This window comes from Sander vitreus, chromosome 9 (assembly GCF_031162955.1).
Source record: "Sander vitreus isolate 19-12246 chromosome 9, sanVit1, whole genome shotgun sequence".
In the NCBI taxonomy this organism is placed as follows: Eukaryota; Metazoa; Chordata; class Actinopteri; order Perciformes; family Percidae; genus Sander; species Sander vitreus.
Window position 1 is genome coordinate 7,873,962 of NC_135863.1, and position 17,649 is coordinate 7,891,610.

At 41.8% G+C, this 17,649-nt stretch overlaps 1 protein-coding gene across 2 annotated transcripts in view; it reads left to right on the forward strand.

The window, feature by feature from the left end:
• ror1 (receptor tyrosine kinase-like orphan receptor 1) overlaps positions 1-17,649 on the forward strand; it is a 127,747-nt gene that overhangs the window by 101,781 nt on the left and 8,317 nt on the right. For both annotated transcript variants that reach the window (XM_078258528.1, XM_078258529.1), the window contains 4 exons: positions 12,597-12,724; positions 14,129-14,446; positions 15,153-15,398; positions 16,055-16,269. In XM_078258528.1, the coding sequence (XP_078114654.1) occupies positions 12,597-12,724; positions 14,129-14,446; positions 15,153-15,398; positions 16,055-16,269 (907 nt within the window). The remainder of the gene's footprint in view (positions 1-12,596; positions 12,725-14,128; positions 14,447-15,152; positions 15,399-16,054; positions 16,270-17,649) is intronic.

Sequence of the window (17,649 nt, forward strand, 5' to 3'; positions counted from 1 at the left end):
TTTAACCATTAAAGCAATTTACATTATTAGGCGTTAGTAAGAGCGTAAGTCTATCTTTACACACTTACCGCACACCACGATTTTCATACACAACTCATTATGAACAAGGCTTTCACACTCAGCTTGGACAGGGCCCACTTCCTGTTTCCTGTTTCCCAGAATCCCCTGTGTCTGTCTGTTGGTGATCCTGTTGGCAGGTCTGGTCAAGGTCAGGTCTGGTAAGAGTGTGTGTGTGTGTGTGTGTGTGTGTGTGTGAGTGAGTGTGAGTGAATCAAGGTTTCTCCCTGATGGTTACAAGGCCTAGATGGGGTTTGTGGGGTTTCCCTGAACTTTGCCCTAAACCTCCCATGAACACACATATGCACACACTCCTGCAAATGAAAAAAACGCACATACGTGCAGACAACTATGCACAGAAAGTGTTCTTTCTTTGCCTTAATTGGTGGTGTTGGAGTGTGTGAAAGACACAGAGGGAGGCACAGTGTACCTTGAGTATTTCTAGGTATAAATAGAGGCTTTTCTTGGCAGTTGAGACTTGTATCCTGTAAGTCTGAGCCAGGGAATATTTAACAATGTTTAGAGCTTAACAGGATCAATGCCGTTTAATGTAGACAGTATTGATAAAGGAAGCCCTCTCAGTTAAAGTCAGTTTATCAATCAGTGTTTTTATTGCTGCAGCAGTCCATCCTGACCTTGTTCCCCTTTTAAATCCCATAGTAGCAGACACACTTATCCTAAACAAGTTCAGTTTAGTTTAACTGTATGGAGTCCTCCTGAGATGTCTTACAATGTTATTAGTGTCAACAGGATCATGAACTTTGTTGCTTATCATTTCCCCTTTTGACAAATCTAATAACGTCTGTGAAATAAAGCCAAAATGGTGTTACAATGGCCTGAAAGTGAACTGTGTAGACGGGGAGAGGTTCAGTATGAACAGTCTCAGGCTGCTTGTACCGGTAGTTGTTGACAGTAAAATAACTCATAAAGGGAGCACATTTCATTTAGGCATTCTAGACGCCTATTTTCACTCCTATTTTCTGCTCCCAGATATGTTAGATAAAACCACTTTCATATGCAAACATTTCAGTTGTCGGTGTAACCTGAATTGGTCCCTTAAGGCCAGCATGTGGGTGGGCTATCCTGGTCGGCCAACCAGAGGACAGATCAAATGATGGAGATAGGGGGTGAGAAAAGGGAGGTGTGTGTGTGTTTTAATGTTATACTTGATTCTGTTTTATGTTTTCCCTCCACCTTCACAAGAAGTACTTGAAGCTTCAAAATAAATTGCCAGGTTACAAAAGTCTGTAGCACAAGAGTCCTCAAAAAAAAATTCTCGGTCAAAGGTCCATCTTTAACCAAGCACTGTCACCCGGCTGATATAATGATGACGGGATACTTTTTTAGTTCATCCCCTTCACTGTTTTCCAGGGCAGGAATTCATAAAAACACACAGAAGAGCGGATATCACATAAACACGTACTTGGACCATGTCGTAAATATGGGTGACAACTCTGAGAGTGTGTGTCAGGTCCTTGTACCAACTGAATAATGTGCTGGTTAGTCCCCTTTGTTTTTAAGAGTGTAGGAGGCTGTAAATTACATTTTTTATTGGAAGAAGACTGTTTTGTAAATGCAGGACTATTTAGTGTGTTTTGTTTCTTTTGAGTCATTTTGTGATGAAGTGTTTTGATTTACCTTTCTGTTGTGCCCACATTACTTTAGCTTGTTTTTTCCTGGTTGAGCTTCATCAAGCAATATCCTGACTTATATTCCCCATGTAATCCCCCGAAAGTTCAGACAACATGCCTGAACCCTCTCAACATCTTATGTGGGTTTTATGTGTAGGCAGACAAAACAATAATTGTACTGTAGTGAAGCATAAAGCAGAGGAATAGGTTTTTTCTACTAGTCTATAAGTCATAAGTAATCATCAGTAAGTTATCAGTAAGTCTTGCAGCTGCATTGCATTCAGGTATAATGAGGCAACTGTCAATGGATGAACTCATGACTGCAGAGAAAGTAACCTAGAGTTTAATTTTCGAGGAACTGGCATCAAAATCTCATATTTTCAACGATAGATTGGACATACAAAGTATATTGTGATAATCTGTTATTTAACGGCTTTGTGTAAATGTATTAAGGTGGAAATCCTTTAACCAGACTTGAGCCCTTTTTGTTTGTTTTCTGTGTCCTACAGACACTTTTGACGGCAGCGTGTGTGTAGAGGGATTATTTATGGGCTCCACTATGCAACAGTGTTTTCCTTCCACACAATACATGCCTTTAGTGACTCTTAATCGCTCTCATCAAGGAGTATCCCACTTTCCTCAGGAAGCCACGCTTGTGTTCAAACGTGTGTATTCATGTTCCTTAAGCACCGTCAGTAGCCAGTCAGCCAGAACATGTGTCCTCCTGTCTTTTTTAAGTATCTGCCTTTGTGTGTTCAGATCTTGGATCGGTGATCTAGGCAATAAGCTGTTGTAAATCATGCAGGAACGTGTGTTTATGTGTGTGTGTGTGTGTGGGGGGGGGGGAGAAGTAGCTTTGCTCTCGGCTATCTCTTTCCCATGTTCTTTCTTGAGTGCTTTCTTTTCTTTTCCTGTTATTATTTCCACACGGATGTTTCAAGGCAGCCTGGAGTCAATTCAAGGGATGCTAAAAAGAAAAAAACTAAAAACAGGAAAAACAGCCACAAAAAAATGGAAAACATGCATTTAGTTTTTAATACTGCTCCAGGGTAAAATAGCTTTGTCTGAAAATAGATCATGAGCCGTATTTTTCATATTGTGTTGGACTTTCCTGATTGAAGCATGATGGACATGATGGATCAATACAAGTTGTTGGGTCTTCATGCACGATTTTTTTCACACACACACACACACATTACATTGTTCAACAGCAGTCGGACTTAATGCCTAGAGCGCCTGTTTCCATTCCTTCTTTTCTCAATTACCTCTCAATCTCTCTTTCTATCCACATGTTTTTACTTTCTCTTTCTTTTTTAATGCTTTCCTAGACATTCTCTATCTGTCCATGTTATTTGTTATCAATGATCCCTACACCCAATGTGTCAGTTATTAGTCAAAGAAAATCTTCCCACCCTCCTCCTCTAATTCACCTCTCTAGTAATGGATTTCACCATGTAACCCCTGTGATCCATTTGTTTGTGTGTGTATGTATCTTTCTAAACACCACTGGGTTTATGTTTTAGGAGACATATTGCACTCCTATCCTGCTAATTGACAGGCTGATTGACACTCTCACCCCCCAACCCCCCTCCACAACCCCACCCCCCAGACCTCTCGTACCCTTCAGTCCTCCGGGGAAGTGATGTCACCAGGTCAGGAGCGTTGTGAGGAGTGACGGGATTGATGTAGGGTCCTTGCCTGCATGTTGAATCATCTTCTATGTGTTAACCCTGTTATTAAAACTCTTTAACTTGCAGTCATGAAAGACTGGGCCTTACAACATATACTTCAGCAAAGTGCAGTCCAACACATCAAACACCAGCATCTATATGTGGGAGGCATTCTGTGGACTGTTTAAGATAAGATCAGCATTCAAGTTACATTCAGTGAAATGTTAACATAAATAAATGTGTAATTTTGAAAAATCAGAATCAGAAAGGGTTTTATTGCCAAGTACGTTTTTTAACACATACAATGAATTGGTTTTGGTGTTGTTGGTGCACGTCACACATTCTCTAGATGGAATATTAAACAATATAAGTATAGGTATAAACAATATAAGTATATGTACACAGTATGTATTAAATAAAAAATAAAGATATAAATAAAGAGCAAAGAGCATTACAGCAGAGAGAGAACAGTGACATGAAGAGCCAGGGGTGGAGTGTCAGGGTGGTTTCCGGGCCTTGTTAATAAGCTTAGTGGCGGAGGGGAAAAAACTGTGACGTGAGGTTTTGGTCCTGATGGACCTCAGCCTCCTGCCAGAGGGGAGTGTCTCAAAGAGTTTGTGTCCGTGGTGAGAGGGATCGGCCACAATCTTACCAGCACGCTTCAGAGTCCTGGTGGCGTAAAGGTCCTGGAGCGGCGGCAGATTGCAGCCAATCACCTTCTCTGCAGACCTAATGACACGCTGCAGTCTGCCCTTGTCCTTGGCTGTGGCAGCAGCGTACCAGATGGTGATGGAGGATGTGAGGATTGACTCAATAATGGCTGTGTAGAAGTGCACCATCATTGTCTTTGGCAGGTTGAATTTCTTCAGCTGCCGCAGGAAGTACATCCTCTGTTGTGCTTTCTTCACGAGGGAGCTGATGTTCAGCTCCTACTTGAGGTCCTGGGAGATGGTAGTTCCCAGGAAGCGGAAAGACTCCACTGTGTCAATTGTGGAGCCACAGAGGGTGATGGGGGCAGGTGGGGCTGGGTTCTTCCTGAAGTCCACAACCATCTCCACTGTCTTTAGAGCGTTGAGCTCTAGATTGTTTTGATTGCACCACTTCACCAGGTGGTCAGCCTCCCACCTGTAGGCAGACTCGTCGCCATCAGAGATGAGTCCGATGAGGGAAGTGTCGTCCGCAAACTTCAGAAGCTTGACGGACTGGTGACTGGAGGTGCAGCTGTTGGTGTACAGGGAGACGAGCAGGGGGGAAAGAACACAGCCCTGATGGGATCCGGTGCTGATGGTCTGTGAGTCAGAGACGTGTTTCCCCAGCTTCACATGCTGCTTCCTGTCAGACAGGAAGTCAGTGATCCACCTGCAGGTGGAGTCAGGCACACCTAGCTGGGAGAGCTTCTCCTGAAGCAGAGCCGGGATGATGGTGTTAAAGGCAGAGCTGAAGTCCACAAACAAGATCCTGGCATAGGTTCCTGCGGAGTCCAGGTGCCGGAGGATGTAGTGGAGGGCCAAATTGACTGCATCGCCTACAGACCTATTGGCTCTGTAGGCAAACTGCAGGGGGTCCAGGAGGGGGTCAGTGATGTCTTTGAGGTGTGAAAGCACAAGGCGCTCAAAGGACTTCATAACCACAGAGGTTAGGGCAATGGGTCTGAAGACATTAAGTCCTGTGGTCCTTGGCTTCTTGGGGACAGGGATAATAGTTGAGGTCTTGAAGCAGGCTGGCACGTGGCATGTCTCCAGTGAGGTGTTAAAAAGACGATGGTCGCAGCAATGCCTTGAAGGCTTGGTTGGGGGCTTAAAACACCATCGAGCCAGCAAAGCGGTCTTAGCAGACAGAGAGCAGAGAGGGCGACTCGGCAGTCCGCTAACTTGTAGCTCTCTCTAAAGCCCAAGACACACCAAGTCGATAATCAGCCGTCGGACAGTCTGGCGAGGTCAGTGACTCGAGTCTGTTCGGTGTGTTCCGTGCCATTGTCCATCCGAGGGGCCGTTGGCCTTCATTTTGGCCGATTTGACATATTGAATCGGAAGGCGGGCACTGCCAACAGTCAGACTCAAATGATCCATCTGATTGGTAGAGTGCTAACCAGGAAACGAGGAGCGGAATCAAGGTTACTAGAGTCTCTATTCAGCTGCCGGTTTTCATTTTTGGGCGACAATACAGATTAGCGCCTGCTGTTATGGAGACGTATTACGTCTCGTCGCTTCGGTGTGTTCCGAGGCACTTTTTTGACCAACTCGGGGAGACTGATCAGTTCACCTGCCTTTTCTGCCAAGGGTCGGCCGTCTGGTTGGTGTGTCACGACCTTAATATAACCAATATAAGCTGCTCTGTTTAGGCTACAAAACGTGCATGCATGCTGAAATTCAACCGTGCGGTTTTGTCGGGATTAAGCTATAAACAGAGAAAAACTCCGCTAGCTGCTAGGCTAATGTGCAATGGTAAACACACAGAACATGGTACACGCACATAGCAGAGCTTGCAAACTGTGACTTTTTTGTCAACAACGCGAACATTGTCTACATAACTCACTGGAAATCCAAAATACTTCCACACCGGCGACTTCAGTGAAAGTTCTGTTGAAGAGGTTGACTTGCAGCACTTCAACACGTGTGTTGCGTGTGCGTGGCAGCATCGACAATTCCATTTTTTTATGATTGTGACTTAATTTCGGTCGATTTAGATTTTAAAATCAAAATCGTGACACCCTTAATTTAAAATGAGAAGAAAACCTACTAACTCAAAACCGCCCATGATATCCTTGTTACACTATCTCTTATGTCTCTTTGTGCTTCCTTTCTCTTTCAGTACACTCTGAATCTCTTCGTCCTTCTCTCTGACAGAAGCCTCTATTGTTGCAGTCAGTGAGCAGCAGTAACACGAGGACCCAGAAGGGCTCGTTCTTTCTCCATCTCCATTGTATCCTAATGCAGCACCTAGTTGCCCTCGCTCGCTGTTCATTCCCAGTGCGGTCACGGGCCACTGGCAGCCACAGACCCCAGTCAACCTCAGCCTCTTGTGGCCATTTTGGCTCCCTGTTAGTGAGATATCATTACACACTGCAACCACACATGCATTCTCCAATTCTCCTATGATAATTGAGGTACATTGTTGATCACTGAACACCAGTATAAATCACTGCCCTACAGTTATTGTTGGCAGTTGCATAACATCAGTATATTTTTCATAAGCATTGCACCGATAAAACTACAAAAGACTTTTGCAACATCCTATATTTATGTTTGGCTGAGTGCTAATTCTGTGGTACCTTTTTTTGTAATTGTAAACAGGCTGAACAATGCTGAACAGGTTTTGTTTGCTCATCTTTTTTTAATGATCTGTGGCAGACTCACTTCCACGGAGGAAATGCAGTCTCTTGAGAACAGGGACCACACGATTGTCTATTGTTTTCTTCCTCTCATCCTCTAATGTCCATCCGCTCCTTTCCAGACCCACAAGTGTCTTTTATTTGCTGTTGGACACCTTCCCTTTAAATACACACACACATCTAATCCATCTGACACAATGCGCATGTTCACAAACACTCTGAAAAGGCACAAGGAGAAGTATCTCTGTGAGTCATTGAGCTCAGGAACATATTCACTGCAAAATAATACACAAATGACCTAAAATAACAAAACTAAAACGACAAATTTGAAGAACTATACCAAAATTAACAACACTATAAAATGCTCATTTTCATCTGTTGCCCCTGGCCAGATGTTCATAACAAAAATTATCTTGTAATTAATGAATATACAACATAAGTATCATGCACAAAATAGTACAGTATATATTCACCCGTACATTTTTAGTTAAGGTTAAACTCTGGCATGGTCCTATAAAACCACACACATACACGTTTTAAGTATTAAATAGTGCCCTCAATCCCAATTTTGAGATTCGGGGGTTGCTGTTGCTCACTAAAACAAAACAACGAAGTGTTCCTAAAAGAACACATAGTACAAGCTGAGGGGCATCCCCAATCAGGATCTAACAGCTATGGCCTCATGCTGCCGGCAGATCATCTCCTCTTCACTCAGCACCCATAGCAGCTCCTGCAAACCAAACCCTGAAATCTAAAATGTCATCGGGATCCACCCCCCCAAAAGAAAAATCCCATCCTTTCAATATCCCCTCCAACAAAGAGCGTTAAGTTTCACATCCTCTAACCCCAGAAATCAACACAAATCCGTCATCCCAGCCCAGAGCTCCTTGATGAGAAATACCAAAGTTTACATGCAGAAGGCCCAAAATATTTGTTCCATAATCAAAACATAAAGCAAAGTATAGACCCAACAATGAAGTTGGTTTATTCTGGAAAAAAACAGAGCATGTGCTACAGTAGTAATGTCGCATGCTTTTTAAGGTGTTTTTGAAGGTTTTTCAAGGTACTTTTAAATATGAAAATGTTTGATTATTTAGCAAATGTTAAATCACTCAAAAATACCTCCACGATTAGTTGTTTTTCTTAATGCTCAACTGTCTGAACTGCATATACACTAATTTATTTTTGATGCCATGGATTCAAGTAATCTGTATCTTTAGCATCTTGCAGATAATTGTCACTTGCAGACTTTAACAATGATACCTCAATTAGATTTTTTTGGTAACACTTTACTTGAAGGTAGCTACATAAGAGTGACATGACACTGTCATGAACACATGACACTGTCATGACACATGAACCCTAACCCTAACTCTAACCCTAACCATAACTTGTCATGGCAAAAACCGAATGACACTTACTAAAAGAAGCGTTATGTCATAAACGTTTATGACTTGTTTATAATGTTTATGACACGTTCATGACAGTGTCATGTCACTCCAATGTAGATACCTTCAAGTAAAGTGTAACCGTTTTTTCAGCAGTGGGGTTTGGATAGATAACACACTGACAATGAAACGAAGGACAGAAGTGTGGATGCTTTGCTTATGACATCAACAAACAACTCACCAACTTTGTCAGAAAGCTTATGCTTTGGCATTGTGGATTCTTTTTATACATTTTCTTTATTCGTGTATAAGTGATTTCGTGTTTCCTGGCTGCGGTCGGTAGGTAGTGTCCTGTGTTTCAGAAAAACATTTTAGCAGGAAAGAACCTCCATGTTGAGAAGGAGGTAGAGGGAAAGAAAGTGAGGGAAGGATGGAGGTGGAGTGATGAGTTTTAACAGTTCCTGCAAAGATAGTGAGAAACGAGATACTTGTCATTTTGATCGATTACGAGTTTTAATGGAATCCAGTCTTTTTGCCAAACTGAAACTTTTTTTGAAGATGATTAAGTATGAACTCAACTCTGAATGAATCATCATTTTTTGTGGTGGGTTATTCAACTTTCCCTCAAAACTCTCCCTTTACCTATTAATGATACATCTGTCAACATCAGTCCTCAAACCTAGCTCTTGTCTCTGAGGCCAGTGTATGGGTGTTTATGTGTCTCTGTTTGTGTCGATATAGTTAAAAAAAACTATTTTAGTTGAGGTAGATCTATCTTCAAATTATCAGTTGTGTCTCATTGTTGCAGTCAAAGCACCCAGTACAGCCCGCTTTATCCTGTCATCAGTTTCCGGGTTATCAGTTAACCATCTCAGCCTTCTTTATGTGCCCATGCATGTGTAAGGAGTATATCAAGACAACATATAAACTAGTGTTTGTATTTTTTTAATGTTTACATCATTGATTTTTGTGTATGTGTGTGTGTGTGTGTGTGTGCGTGTGTGTGCGTGTGTGTGTGTGTGCGTGTGTGTGCGTGTTTGAGGCCTACAACTAATTAAATCAGTATACTGTTTATCACTGGGGCTTTGCAGATATGTTGCCAGTTTTGTTTTATTTTGTGCAAATGTTTATTGGCTACGTTTCTCATTTTATATCATCTAGTTTTTATGATCCTTGGACTAATCCGGACCTTTTACTATTCTCTATCAACGGCCACATGAGTCAAAGTGAAATGTTCAACATGTTGGCATGATGTTGGCAGTTTATAAATGTTGCACAGTTTGTCTTTCTTACTTACTTACATACTAACTTGCATGATTCTTGCAATTTTTGCGTGGTGTCTTCATGATTGAATGCACTTTTTGGTCAGCTATATTAATATAATATAATAATGTGATACAGTTTCTTTGAAGTAATCCAATCAGGAAGACTGGAGTTTCAAGTTCCACATTAATCCATTCATATTTAGCTTTTGTCTGCTGGCTTTCTTGCTCACTGCAGTTGGCATTAAATGTGTCTCCAGCACTGGAGCTGCAGTCTGTCTCTTACTGTACTGGCACCACCCAGGTGTGAATGTATGCAACCATATGGATATGAATAAGGGTGGTGCTGGAAAAAGAGCATGGCTGCTTAGTCTGCACTAACCCTGAGTAAATAATGAGGTCCGAAAAAAATTAATTGGACAATTAATCAATGTCCTCAATACCTTGTTTAGGTTCTGTGGTGAGGTTCGCCTTTCTGTTTAGATCTGGATTATATATCAGGTCTCAAAGGGAAAAGCCTCTCCTTGTAATTAGCCTAACTATTATACAACATTACACAGAGGGCCAGTGGCGTTGGTGTGTAAAATAAAAGGCCTGAACAGCCATCCACTGTTTACACAAATAGCAACCGCACTTGGCTATCCCTGCCTGGGATAGCTTACACACACAAACATAGAGAAACAAATGGATACACAAAACAAAACTCAAAAAAGATTTTTTGGAAAACCTCAGATGTCTCACAGTGATTAGGTAATTGTAGATATGTCTTTCCTACCCAACTTATTTCTGCTGCACTGGACAGAATACAGACACTTTAATATGCCTCTCAGACACGGCTTTCAATTCAAGTGAGTGAAAGAAATTAAAATTTAGAATGCAGTGAGGGGCGATTTGGGCTGAGCTGGTTCGGTTGAGGCCGTTCTGACTGGCCAGAGTTGTAATTTGCCTGCGGGGATCTGGCTGCATTGTGGCGGATCGTCTGCTCTCCCTTGTCATTTACTTGTCTGTGTGTGGCTTGATGTTAGTATGGATGTGTGTGTCCACCATCCTCTGTGACGCACAACCTAACTAACCTCTCAGCTGCTGGACACACTCCAGCCCTCACTTTCTATCCTGTGTGTGTGTGTGTGTGTGTGTGTGTGTGTGTGTGTGTGTGTGTGTGTGTGTGTGTGTGTGTGTGTGTGTGTGTGTGTGTGTGCATGTCCTCTCATGCTCTAAGCTGCCTTTTCATATTCTGGTTCATTACATTCAGAACTGTTGCAGGTCAATCCGTCATCAATCCCTCAAATCATTCAACTAGTTTTCACAGTGGCAGCTTATTTTATTACAAGACTCTCTTCTTACAGCTTTAATGCCAGACATGATTTTCACCTAAAGCTCTTCGGCAAAGGAAAAATATCTGAAGATGTAGCAGTTTGTGAGTTTGTGGTTTGATGAAGGGGTGCTAAGCTGTCTGCAGGCAGACCGCAACATGAACTCATTATTAGTGATTTCTACATTTTGGTAGGGAATTACATATTACAAGGATAAACTCTGCTTAAACCTGTATTAAGCAGTACATTTAATGTTACCATATCTCCATGGAATCGGCAGTATGCAGACCACTGCTCTATCATTCTGCGTGTATACGTGTATGCGTGTCTGGAAAGCCCATTTAGATCTGTACAGACGGGGGCAGAGGGAGAAAGCTGACCTTGGACCTTCAGTCACTTAACACTCAAACAAAGGGAACCTAAAGACCCCGTACTCACACCAAACTTACACACTCTTGGCATTACGAAGGCTATGTGTGTGTTTGTGCCCACATGGGTGTTCATTCATTTGTGTGTGTGTGTGTGTGTGTGTGTGTGTGTGTGTGTCACCTTGTTGAGTTTTTCAGTCGCATTTTAAAAGCTTTTAAGTGCAGTTTTTGTGGCGTAATTAGTGTAATTCACACTCTGTTACATCCCTTGTAAATTACCTGACTCTCTTCAACAAAGGCACCCTTACATGGTTGGATGATAATAAAGGGTTTACAGTAGCCTCAAGAGGCTCTATTTTACAGTTAAACACAAAGTGAAATGGAGCAGTGTATTTTCTTAAATATGGGATCAGAACATTTGTGTTTTAATGAAGCAAGTAGAATATTGTTCACCTAACTTGAATTAGCTAAACAAAGTTGTAAATTACTGCAGTAATACTTAGAATAACATAGTCCGAATGTTAAGTGAGTATGTTTGTTATCATTACTGTGAAGACAACATCTATCCACTATAATTTAATGTATTAAGTATTTTCCAACATTTCACAGTCTAGTCAGATGCTTCTGTTTGCCATTACTGAAGCAGTAGTGTCAGAAGCAGGAGGATGCACTTTCAGTCACCAAATAGCTACAGTATGGTTCTATGGTTTTGTGTAGCTGTGTACGTGTGTGTGTGTGTGTGTGTGTGTGTGTGTGTGTGTGTGTGTGTGCGCACTCTACTATATATATGTACGTGTGTGTGTATATATATTGTGGTTATGCCTAGTCTTAAAGTCCCCATATGGCACAATTTAAAGCACATGACACAGTGATCTCACACTGAGCGAATTGCCTGCTAGTCAGCATGTGGTTTGTTTGTGTGCGTGTGTGTGTGGGGGGCAATATGGAATGAGAGAGGTGCGAATGGAGAATGACATGTAGAAATGTAGAGAAAGGCCAAAAAAACCAAGTGTCACCAAAGGAAGTAAAAGTTGTAAAAACATGATAATTTACCCCTTCTCTCTCTCTCTCTCTCTCTCTCTCTCTCTCTCTCTCTCTCTCTCTCTCTCTCTCTCTCTCTCTCTCTCTCTGTGCATGTGTTTCAGATTAGGGCTCATGATGACATCGCTCTGCCATAAACAGGAATAAAGTCAAATAGCCAAACATTAATTCCTAATGCGGTTTACATCTGTGCTGTGAATTGGGATGTGTGTATATGTGTGTGTTTCAGATCTCTGCCTTTGACTTGAATGTGATTTATCTTTAGCCAAGCAAAGGGAGACCTCTTTCTTGGTTTAGAACCAGCAACAAAAAAAACCTTTTCCTTCCACAGAAGAGTTGGTTTTGTGTCATATTCAAACGTGGACTACCCTCTAGTGGAATTGTCATGTATTGCAGCAGGTTTGGGCATTTGTAACTGTCTGCAGAAGTCATCTTTCTCTTCCAGACATACTGTATGTATTTTAACCATTGAGATACATGTAAACAATCTTAAAATTGATCTACACTCTCTCATCTGCCTTTCTGTATGTCTTAGGGAGGATTTTGATGAAGAGGGATTCTGCCAGCCGTACAGAGGTATAGCCTGCGCCCGCTTCATCGGTAACCGCAGCATCTTCGTTGACTCGTTGCAGATGCAGGGCGAGATCGAGACCCAGATCACAGGTGAGAAACGGGCAACATGTAAAAGTGGGTTTGAATGCGAAAAATCTATTTTGCTTGCACTTAAGAATCCCTAGAAAAGTCTAAATACACTTATATACTCGTACAGTAGATGGCAGATTCGATAATAACGTACATTTACTTCTGCAGTTTGTTTTTCTTTCATGTTTTTGTGCATTTTTAAACTTTTATCTCAACAGATTCTGTTCAAATGTGCTTTTATTAAAAGCTTTTGGTGATGATTCCCTTTAGATCTATACATTCAGTTACACATGTATGCATCTACGTTGAATGTTGCCAGATCACTAGTTGTTCCCTCTCAGGTGTTTTATCTCTGATAGGATACAGCCTGCTTTTATCCAGTGAGTTCATTAGTTCAACTGTCATTTAGAAATTCTGTCTTGACTAGTAGCCAAACGCTGCTCACATATGTCTTCAGCAACCAGGGATGATGTAGCACCTTTGTAAAGCTGCCTTCTCTGCATACACTGAATCCATGAAAACATTCTGTGTATGAGGACTGTTTAGAAGGTGAACCTTAGTGAATACTGTATGCTGTAGGAGGAAAACAGGACGTCACTTATGGAGTCGAAAGGAAGTTCAGCAGGGTCACTAATCTGTATGGAGCCCAAATAGCCCACATACTGTTTTATACATGTCTGTGTCTCTGCTTCTGTGTTTTTGTTTTGTGTGATAGCGTGCACATGTCCTCAGAGGTCAGTTTAATGTGTATGTTATTGATTACATCCGTGCAGCTGTTAGCGTCTCCCCTGAACAGTTCGGGGACAAAGGGGCCCTGGCCTCAGACTCTAATCTGAAACATCAAGGACGAGTGATAATTAAGATTTATGATGCCACGTGGTCGTAATAAGCCTGAAGTAGGACTGTAAATCATTTCATACCCAGAACATCCACATTCAGTAGCTATTCACCATCTTGAATTAAATATCACTTTTACTGATCTTCATTTTATTCAAGCAACATGTGCTGTAGAAGCGTTTGGATAACTGCCATCTTTAGTTATCCACTTCTCTCTCTCTTCTCTTGTCTTCTCCTCCACCCCCCACAGAGCTGCGTTACTAATAATCACAACCACAGGAAAGCATATGTTTGCAATAACCGTACAGTATGACTATGAATCATACATTTACAGCGGCAGCTTTCGTTGTCAGTCTCCCTCTTTGATCCTTCATGTGTTTAGATGCTCGAGAGTTAGTAGCAATGTGAGCGCAGGATAGAGTCTATATATGACATATCAAAGTATATATGACATTTGTTTCCGTCTCTTATCTCTTAAAAAAACTAAAATCGTAATATAGATGCTAGATTTATAGATAAATTATGATGTCAGACTGTTGTTTAAATAAATCTCTATTCTACAACTGCTTTTGTCTGCCCTCTTTCCAGCGGCCTTCACCATGATCGGGACATCCAACCATTTGTCCGATCGTTGCTCCCAGTTTGCCATCCCTTCTCTCTGCCACTTTGCCTTCCCGACATGCGACCGCAGCTCTGGAACCGACAAACCTCGGGACCTGTGTAAGGACGAGTGTGAGATCCTGGAGAACGACTTGTGTAAGACAGAGTACATCATCGCCCGCTCAAACCCCATCATCCTGAAGAGACTGAAGCTGCCAAACTGCGAGGACCTGGCTGCCTTTGACAGCCCCGAGGCTGCCAACTGTCTGAGGATCGGCATCCCTATGGCCGAGCCCATAAACAAGAGTAAGACATGTTCACCTGCTGATTGCATGACTTCCTTTATTACTTCTGCTAATAGAGCTCATTGTTATTATTATATGAGGAGAGGCATCCAAGTGTATTGTAACTACTAATAGGAGCTGTTTTGAAAACTCAGCTTATTGGTATATCAAGGTATGCTCCTTCCAAGAGCCCAAAAGCGATGCCTTCATGTTGCTTGTTTTGTTCAACAAACTGTCCAAAACCCAAAGATATTCAATTTACTATCATCTATGATGAAGAAAAGCAGCAAGTCTGCACATTTGATAAACTGGAACCAGCTAATGTTTAGAATTTTTGCTTGAAAAATGATTGCATGAATGAAACTATTAATGGATTATCAAAATAGTTGGCAATAACAAAATGTTGGATGGATTAATCAACTAATCGTTGCCTGCAGAATAGAAAACATTGCGATGCAAATGTTCACAACATCCATGTTAATTAACTATCTGAATGTGATATTCCAGCACTGTAGTTTATACATTTTTTTGGAAGCCATCAAAGTCATTTGAGATTTAACCCTTCCTGCTCTCAAATCCATTACAATGTGACAATGTTGTAACCTTGGCAAGAAAAATACTAGACTAAATGTTTCCTGTAACAGATCTAAAGCAAGTTTCTCTCTCTCTCTCTCTCTCTCTCTCTCTCTCTCTCTCTCTCTCTCTCTCTCTCTCTCTCTCCCCTTTAGATCACAAGTGTTACAACAACAGCGGGGCAGACTACAGAGGGACGGTCAGTATGACCAAGTCGGGCCGTCAGTGTCAGCCGTGGAACTCCCAGTATCCTCACAGCCACACCTACCTGGCCGTCCGCTACCCAGAGCTAAATGGAGGACACTCGTACTGCCGCAACCCTGGGAACAAACTCGAGGCCCCCTGGTGCTTCACTCTGGACGAGGGGGTCCGCATGGAGCTCTGTGAAATACCCATCTGTGGTAAGAGAGGATATGTTTAAGTCTATAGTAATGAGATTCATTGTGTGTAATGCTGGCTTTGTAACGCATTTGCAGATATTTGGTTTGGGCTTCCTGTTTTTAATTCTCATCATTCTTAATTTTTAATATCATCTCTTTCATCTGCTGTCCAATTTTCCCATCATCTCATGCTATTTTTCTTAATTTCCAAAGTGTATTTTGACAGTATTTGGTGGTAATTGACACTAAGGGAATTTTAACTTTGTTCTTTCTTTCACCACAATTTCTTCTTCTTTTTTAAACGATCATTCTTACTGTTTTATTGAAGATGTTATAAAAACGGTAGCACTGCAACTAATAATTATTTTAGTGATTTATGGTTTGGTCTATAAAACATCCATAGTGAACAATTACTATCAAATTTCCTAAAGCCCAACAATGTAGACTTCTTGTTTTGTTTTTTATAGATAAAGATATTGAACTCTTTTTATCACTTCAGAAAAATTATTTAAACAATTAATTGATTATCAAAATTGTTGCAGCTTAATTTTCTGTCAGTCAGTTAACATTTATGCTTCAGTATGCCTCTTTATGACATTATACTGCCCAGTCATACATTATTTTCTCTCTCTCTCTCTCTCTCTCTCTCTCTCTCTCTCTCTCCATCTATCCAAAAGACCATAAAGACAATTCTGGTGGCAGCAACATGGAGATCTTGTACATCCTGGTTCCCAGTGTGGCGATACCGTTAGCCATCGCCTTGCTCTTCTTCTTTATTTGTGTGTGCCGCAACAACCAGAAGTCCCCTAGGCCTCCTGCTCCTCGTCAGCCCAAACCGGTCCGAGGACAAAACGTTGAGATGTCCATGCTCACAACTGCATACAAGCCAAAGGTAGAGCGTTCAGCAAATAATTCTGTGGGTGGGGAAAGTAAATGATGGAGGTTCTGTTCTGCCTCACTGAGACTTAGACAAAATGATTTTAGTTGTGAGAGGCAACTCTTAGATTTGAATGTGTACATGTATGTGTTTGAAGCAGAGGGTTGCTGGCAAAGAACATGTCTGCTACACGGTTCCGTGGATCAAATTCTGGCGATTGACAGTCATGCAGTATTTTAAGCTTCTTATGTGAATATTTAATGTTCTCTTGAGACACAAATATTAATGAGGATTGCTAAAATGAACAGAGTAGGACGCAAACTCTGTTTTAACTCCTTTAACACTTTCATGTATTACAGAAAAAATGTGGTTGGTCCACTTTGCTTTCACAACACAGATGAACCACAGCAGAGTTGTTTGATTGGGTTTGATCGACAACTTTCACACCAGCCTAAATGAACCGAACTAACTGGGCTCCAACTGTTTGTTTAAAAAACAAGTTAGGTGTGTAAGCATCCTACACTTATGGAGACATTATAGCACAATAATGCCACTGACATGTTAGTCCACCATCTCTCTCTCTCTCTCTCTCTCTGTCGCTTTTCTGCCACATTCGCTGAACATATCAGAAGTTTAAACTAGAGTCTTCCCACCATCATCTCACTCCAGCCATCCCTGCTTATAGAAAAGCACCAGTCCTGCTAAAAACACACTTGTATATACGCACACAGCATTTTTGACTCTCCTGTGGTGAATCTAGATCAGTGCTCTTTTGCTGTGTGTGCCTTTTTAAGTCGTGACAGCAGACTGAGGAAGGAGTCAAAACACTGGCACAGCCCCTCTGTCAACTGGGATACGTCGCAGCATGCTGGGGTTACTGCCTTCAGTGTGTGTGTGTGTGTGTGTGGGGGGGGGGGGGTGACCTGTCTCAGGCTGAGCTTCAGATCTCTATCATCGGAGCTCAGCAGGTCCAGGAATGTTGAACTGCAGCTCTTTGCCTCTCTATTTATTTCTCTCCCACATCTTTTCCACATTTCTCCCTCTCACTTCATCCATCTCCCTTTGTTGCTCTTCTTCTGTCTCTCCCTCCATACCTTTACCTTTAGACCTCCTTTTCATCCTTCACTCTCTCCTTCATCCCCTCCCTCTGTCACAGAACCTCTTTGTAATGTAGATCATCAAGCCCTTGCTCTGCCAGCCAACACATAGCTCACATTAGGATCGGTATCATGTTTCTCTCAAGGTTGCATACTCAGTCACATCATGTCTGTTTATCTTTTTCCACATAATTTTGGTGGTGGTGGTGGTGGTGGGAGGGGGGGATTTCTCAGACAGTGAGTCTGTTTGCGCAAAGCACGGCTGATGGTCAAGGTAATGTGTATGATATTACCATCA